Raw genomic sequence first — 7,730 nt, 5'->3', positions numbered from 1 at the left:
TCCTGGAAGAGGGATCCCTCCTCAGTTGCTCTTCCTGAGGTTTCTACCGTTTTTTCCCCCCGTTAAAGGGTTTTTTTTGGGGAGTTTTTCCTTATCCGCTGTGAGGGTCCAAAGGACAGAGGGATGTCGTATGCTGTAAAGCCCTGTGAGGCAAATTGTGATTTGTGATGTTGGGCTTTATAAATAAAAGTGCCCTCAAAAAATTAACAACGCGAAAGGACAAGTGGCCTTGCCCCTAAAATGATGAAATTCCAGGCCTGATAGACACCGATTATAAACTCCAAATTTCTCCAAATTTGCTCATGGTACTTTAAGAGGCACAGATTAAAAATGGTAAAAGATATTAAAAATGATGGAGACATGGCTGAATAGATGAGACCTGTGGCAACATTTGCAGGGCTTAAAGTGAAATTTTACCTGAGCCTGAAACCTGAAACCTGGGGGGGGGGGGGGGGGGGGGGGTACATCTTTTGCACAGCAGCAATCTTTGTCAATTGTCTGTCTATAATTTTGCGCCCTCCTCAAACCATGCCCACCTCCATTTATTTTTCACCCTTCTCTCCAGTTCTGCTGTATTAACACCGGGTTTAATATATTTTGCTTCCATCTCTCTGCCCTGCTCTACTCTACTTCAACGCTACTTAGCTCTCTTTCTCTACTCTACCGGTAGACTACCGCATCCACCTGTTGCACAAAACGCACACAGCAGTGTTTCCCCTAGGATGGAGTTGTAGCAGCGGAGGTGAAGCACACACATGAAAAATAGTTTTCACAAGCGTGAAACTTTTTTGTATGCTTGCACAGCACAGCCTGCTGGGATGTTTCTATGTATCTACTGGCACCAGAAGGGCTCTTTAGGACTAAGTACATACAGTACATTTGTGGACAGTAATGAGCAGGTGAAATGTCTGTCTAGCTTACATGAGGTGTCTCAAGATTTAGGAAACTACAACTTTACTGAACATAATAAAAGTAAAAAGTCACTTGACATTTTGTGCTATGACCTATTTAAGTGCTGGAAGTTGTTATTTACATGACAACACCTGAATGCAACACAAGCTCAGCACCAAATGAGTGCCGTGCTGCGCTGTTGTGCGAGCAGCGTGTTTGTCTGTGCATAACAGCAGTCCTTTGATGGTTATTTACACACTGTCCATTTCAATAACTTTGTCAGCTGACAAACTGCGCCGGGCTCGGGTCAGGTTTGGTGAGGAAAATGCGGCCCGAGCCATGCTCTAGCGTGCTCACCTGTGTGTGTGGCGGTACTCCGTCGTGAGCGATACAGAGAGCAGAGGAGAATTGTTCACGCGTGACCATGTAGAGACAGAAATGACACGATGACATAACATGATAAATAGTATATTGTTATGTTATTATATGAAGCGTCCGTCGCGCAAAATAATATAACTTTAGTTAATGAAGAGAGAAGATGGAGCCCTCTCCTCTCCTCTTACATGCTTTACTTTACTCACAAGTGTGTGAATTGACCTGGATATGAAACGTTGGTCAAATAATAACGGTTGAAGTGCTAAAATGGGGAAAAAAAATCAGCAGCGGTCATATTTCAGCAGCGGTGAGCCGCTGCCATTTGCACATAGGGGAAACACTGCACGGCATGCTGTTTTCTCTGGCGGTCAAGCTAACACAAGCTAATCATTCAAACACAGTTCAATTGTCCATTTCAGATGCACACACATTCACACACACTCATCTGGATATCATGGTGTAACGGACACCTAAACAATATGTGCTTGGAAGTAGTGTGTGTTGAAACCCTGTTCTGTGTGTGTGTGTGTGTGTGTGTGTGTGTGTGTGTGTGTGTGTGTGTGTGTGTATATGCTGTTTTTAGACCCTCCCCACTCAGCCCTTATTGGCCAGCTGAGTTTGATAACGCTATACCATTGGTGGAACTACCCATGTGCTTTGCTGAAAATCAGAAGATGATTTGTTAAATGCTAACTTATGCCAAGTTGTTGCCACAAAAAAAATAAAAAATAAAAATAAATACTAGAAATGTCCATCAAGCTGGAAATCCGGTGCCACGCCGGAGTACTTTAAGCCCTGCATTTGAAAGTTGGAATGGAGTCTGTAGCAAATGTATGGAGAAGCTGTTACAGGCTAGAATAAGCCCAATGATTGGTCCCTTTCTCCACCTGCTCCCATTCATTTCTTATGGGACATCTTTCGAATATCGTCAGGACGTTTTGTGGCACGTCAACTTTGAGAGCTTATAAAATCCAAACCATTCGAGTAATGACAAAGACATTGTCATTATACAGAACTTTTGTTCAGCAGGGTGTGAGCTGTCATGTGTGCAAGGTTGAAGCTGATATGATAAACGGCCTCAGAGGAGATAGCTTTTGAAAAAGCCAATTTGTGAGCCGAAGTCTTACTTTGAAAGGGCAAATAGTTCACTTCCTGTTGGATTTAGGTCAGGGGTGTCAGCGCGTGATTTGTAGGTCTTGATGAGATAAACAAGCCAGTTTTTGTTTGATCTTTCAATGACATTCCTACGGGCCGTAGTGGGCATTTTTGTGTGCCTATGTGACGCTAGAGAGCACATTTTGGCACTTTAGGGGTTCATTTTTGCATTTTTCGCCAGGCCTGACATGCATGCCAAGTTTGGTGAGTTTTTGAGCATGTTTAGGAGGTCAAATTTGTGCTCGAAGAGGCGGCGGGAGAAAGAATAAAGAATAAACACAGGACTTGACTGCCTACGGGCTCAGTCCCCAAAAACTTACGGGGATTAAGATGTACAATGAGCCATGGGAACATCTACAAAAACACAGACCAATTGTATCAGCAAAGAGAAACAGTGGTTGCAAGTTCACTGACAGATGATTCACAGGGCAAACCACAGAGAGTGGATGCGATTAGATATGTCTGCCGTTTGTCTACCTCTTGTAGTTAAATGGTCCTCAGCGATGTATTTGTGGTTCGCTATGCAACTGCATCCCTCAATTTTCTGTCTTCAGAATTCATAAATACACCCAGTTGTAATGATGTAAATAATTTATTAGGGACCGAGCCCGAAGGCAGAGGACTCCTCACAGAGGAGTCCTCGCCAAAGGCGAGGACCCTATTGTTTTTGCTGCGTTTATTATTCTTTCTCCTGCCGCCTCTTTGAGCTGGAATTTGACCCACCTAAACATGCTCAAAAACTCACCAAAATTGGCACGCATGTCAGACCTTGTGAAAAATTTTAGAAAATCACAAAATTGACCCCTAAAGTGCCAAAATGGGCTCTCTAGCGCCACCTAGGCGCACTAAAATGGCCGCTGCTGCCCGTAGGAACGTCGTAGAAAGATCAAACCAAAACTGCCGTGTTCGTCTCATCAAGACCTACAAATCACATGTCAAATTAGTCCTGCGTTTATTCTTTATTCTTTCTCCCGCCGCCTCTTCGAGCACAAATTTGACCTCCTAAACATGCTCAAAAACTCACCAAACTTGGCATGCATGTCAGGCCTGGCGAAAAAGTTGATAAAATGCAAAAATGAACCCCTCAAGTGCCAAAATGTGCTCTCTAGCATCACATAGGCACACAAAAATGCCCACTATGGCCCATATCTTTTACCGTTTTTAATCTGTGCCTCACAAAGTACCATGAGCAAATGTGGAGAAATTATCAGTTTATAATGGGTGTGTATTGCACGGAATGCTGTGAGCTAGAGTGGAGAGGGCTCTAAAAATCGTCTAAAACTTTTGTTTTTAACTGGCTGCCATGGCCACAATTTTCACTGTACATACACAACTTATACCAAAAAACATAGGAAAATTTGTCCTGGTCACAGATATGTTGACATGGAATCTCTCACACGTACACATTTTTGCTGAGTGGCTTCAAAGCGAAGGGAGCGCCGATTTTTTTCTCATTCACTCCCATGTAAACTGAGAGGAGAAATTTCTGGAAAACAGCTGAGGTGCAACACATTTGTAACTCGCTCGTGTGATCACATTTTTGACTCTACAAATATAAAACATGACACGTGCGTTCACAAGAAGTGGATCTCTCTCACCATCACTTCATTTTCATGATTGGACCAACGGTTTGGGAATGGGAAGAACTTGTTCGAGAAATTTCAAACCCATATTAAACAGCCTTTGCTGATCTGCTCTCTCATGAGCTCTCTGTGTGCCCCTCAGGTGCAGGCAAGTCATTAATCGCCATGACAACGGCTGCACACACAGACACGCACACAATCTTTAAAAGACAGATTACAGCAGCAGAATCTTCATTTGAAACAGCAAATAGGCCTACACATTATTAATCCCTAAAGTGCCAAAATGGGCTCTCTAGCGCCACCTAGGCGCACTAAAATGGCCACTGCGGCCCATAGGAATGTCGTAGACAGATCAAACCAAAATTGGCGTGTTCAACCTACAAATCATGCGCTGACACCCATGACCTAAATCCAACAGGAAGTGAGCTATTTGCCTTTTCAAAGTAAGATTTCGCCTCAAACGTGCTCTTCTTCAAAAAACATCTCCTCCTACACCGTTTATTGTATCGGTTTCAAAGATGCACACATGCCAGCTCAACTGTTGCTAAACAGATCTTCTGTATAACTTTATCTCTCTCACCATCACATTATTTGATGATTGGACCAACGGTTTGGGAATGGGAAGAACTTGTTCGAGGAGTTTAATCTCCCCTAAAAGAGGTCTCTTCTCTGTGTTCTGTCTGTCTCTCTCTGCTCTTCTGCCAGGTGAACCTACTTCATTACCATGGCAACCGCTGTCACACACAAACTCAAAGAAACATGATGTGTGTGCGTGTCTACATCTTACATGCAGACATGACAGGGGCAGAATCTCCATTTTAACCTTTTAGGTGCCAGAGTTTATTGAGGAAAATATTCCGTTTTCATTTCAACATTTCAAAAGGCTGTCGCTTGAAAGTGGTGAGAGATACAGGCATACTGTATATGAGAAAACTATTCATCATGACCCAAAGTTTGTGATGGGAGTAAATTAACTCATCTAATTTGCATATTGTGGTGTCACTAGGCTGCGGCCATATTGGATTTCATAAATCTCAGTAAAACAGCATTTTGAACATATTTACACAGTAGATTTCTTTTGTTTTGTGTTGTTTTGTCATCTCATCCTCAAAAAAGAGAGGAGAATCTGATGGGAGTAAATTAACTCATCTAATTTGCATATTGTGGCGTCACTAGGCGGCCGCCATATTAGATTTCATAAATCTCAGTAAAACAGCATTCTGAACATATTTACACAGTAGATTTCCTTTGTTTTGTGTTGTTTTTGTCATCTCATCCTCAAAAAAGAGAGGGGAATCTGATGGGAGTAAATTAACTCATCTAATTTGCATATTTTGGCGTCACTAGGTGGCGACCATATTGGATTTCATAAATCTCAGTAAAACAGCATTTTGAACATATTTACACAGTAGATTTCTTTTGTTTTGTGTTGTTTATGTCATCTCATCCTCAAAAAAGAGAGGGGAATCTGATGGGAGTAAATTCACTCATCTAATTTGCATATTGTGACATCACTTCTACATACCTACAGCTACAGAAAGCATTCAAACATCAAAATGTTCTGCTCTGTAAGGATGTTTTGTTTGTGGCAATGTGTTTGATATTTCTAAATAATTCACAATGACGACATAAGCTGGAGGCCGAAACGGGCACGAGTGCGAGGTCCCTACCAATACTGCTTGCAGCTTTAATTTTAATTGGATTTTAAAGAGGTAATAAATGAATAAATGAATGTATTGTAATATATTGAAGTAATCAAATGAAGAACTTGCAGGGTTCACGAAGGAAAAAATAACATGGAAATAATTCTAACCTAATATATATATTAAGAAGTTTTCATTTGAGGTTGAAATTCAAGGATAGCTTTCAAACTTTTGAAAAATCTTGAGGGAATTTTTCCACTTAAACTTTAAATCGATCTACTTTGGCCATTAAAAATTAGGGGGTACCTGTGATTTTATTTTGTAAATTCTAAGTTGTGTTTAGCCCTTAAAAAACCCTGAAAACAACAGCTAGTAACTTTAACACAATTAACTTTGAGTCATATGCTGAAACTGTCACTAAACTATGAAAGAAGAACATGAGATAGATGGTCTGTGAAAATAATCATGTCCTGCCTCCTCTTAGTGCGTCTAATGGCATTTGCTAGAATCAGACCGGAGTTGACTTAAAACAACCAATCAGAGACAAGGAGTCTCTCGTGCAGCTGTCAATCATGTCAATCACTGCTCGTAAAATGCAGTCAAACTGTCAAACTAGGAAGTCACTAAAATATGTTTGTATTAGAGACTCCTCAGCTCTGATTGGTTGTTTTGGTTGATTTGCATTAAGGCCATTAGAAATGCTGCAAGGCAACAGAGAAGGCACAGTTGAGTATGATTTGTTTCACAGAGTATCTGTTTCATTTAGACAGACTGTTTGAGCAAATATGAAAAAGTTATTTTTTATAAAAGTTATCAACCACAGCTTAACCCATGTAGAGAACCCATAAAAGAACCCTTGATAAATTAAATGATTAGTTTAACTAGAGTCCCTTAAAATGTCATGAATTTACACCTGAAACTAGACCAGAACAACTATATAACACTTTATTTGAATAATTAATGGATTGTCAAAAATTTCAAATTAATATAAAAATTAGGGGAAAGTCATATACCCTTATAAAATCTACTTGAGTTTTTGATCAAGGGCTTTTGAACTAAAGGTGTTTAGTTTTCAGGTTTTAGTGGTTTATTTTTTGCCTTTTCACATTAATGGTCAACTTAAGGAATGACCACCATGATGACCTACCAAACACCTTGATTTAAAGTACGGTGTTCCATAAGTTCGATGAGGAGTTAAAGGTGGATGTGTGTCTCTCACCTTGACTCAGGGTACTTTGTAAGGGTGGCCAGGCTGCTGGTGTACATGTGCCCTCCTACGTCAATGTGGACAGGTGCGTTGGTTTTGGTGAGCTGGGCTGGTGTTGGGATCCCAGTGGAACTCACAGGAGACACAGAAACTAGCTGCTGACTCGTCGTACTGCTGCTGCCACAGCTGTCCTGGGACACAAAACACACACACACACACACACACACACACACACACACACACACACACACACACAGTAGTGGTATAAAAGTAATTATTTTAGAGTGCTTAGGCAAATGTCTACAGCAGAGTTACAAATGAAGCTCAGCATACGTTCAATCAGCAAGACTTTCTTTCTGCTCATCCATTCACAATTCTCTCTCTCCCACTCCCACTGCTTCCTCTAATCACCTGACTAAGGGTGTTCACTCTTCTAGTTATCCAATCAAACTTTGCAACAATCTATATCGGCCAATCAGTAGGGCTGTACCCAAATATTCGGATATTCGAATATTCGTTTCTGTGGGTAGGTATTCATTATAGGGTTGTCAAAAGTATCGATACTCTGAAAAGTATTGATACTCAAATGCTGTATCCGGATACAATACTAATTTACGAAAGTATCGATACTAACAGTGCACGCCACCTCAGCGCCTGTCGGGTGCGCGCGACGGGTCCGACGGACACTCGCTGTGCAGGCAGCGTCTGACAGGCACAGAGCCCTCGCTGCAACCCGGCTTGTTGTCGTCGCTGTGCATGCATGCACACATTTCTGTTGCTGTAATATGGCCAGCGCGGCTGCAGGAGGATCAGAGCAGCCAGTTTTGGTCAAAAATGATAAAGGAAAAAGTGCTCTTTGGAAATATTTAGTGAAGT

General features: G+C 41.4%; 1 protein-coding gene across 1 annotated transcript in view; it reads right to left on the bottom strand.

The window, feature by feature from the left end:
- Positions 1-7,730, bottom strand: part of LOC126396246 (uncharacterized) — an 81,534-nt gene that overhangs the window by 39,443 nt on the left and 34,361 nt on the right. The window contains exon 2 of the mRNA XM_050054181.1: positions 6,867-7,045. Within this exon, the coding sequence (XP_049910138.1) occupies positions 6,867-7,045 (179 nt within the window). The remainder of the gene's footprint in view (positions 1-6,866; positions 7,046-7,730) is intronic.

The sequence above is a fragment of the Epinephelus moara genome, chromosome 10, assembly GCF_006386435.1.
Source record: "Epinephelus moara isolate mb chromosome 10, YSFRI_EMoa_1.0, whole genome shotgun sequence".
NCBI lineage: Eukaryota > Metazoa > Chordata > Actinopteri > Perciformes > Serranidae > Epinephelus > Epinephelus moara.
The sequence above is the reverse complement of the archived record's forward strand: the minus strand, read 5'-3'. Positions and strand labels throughout refer to the sequence as shown.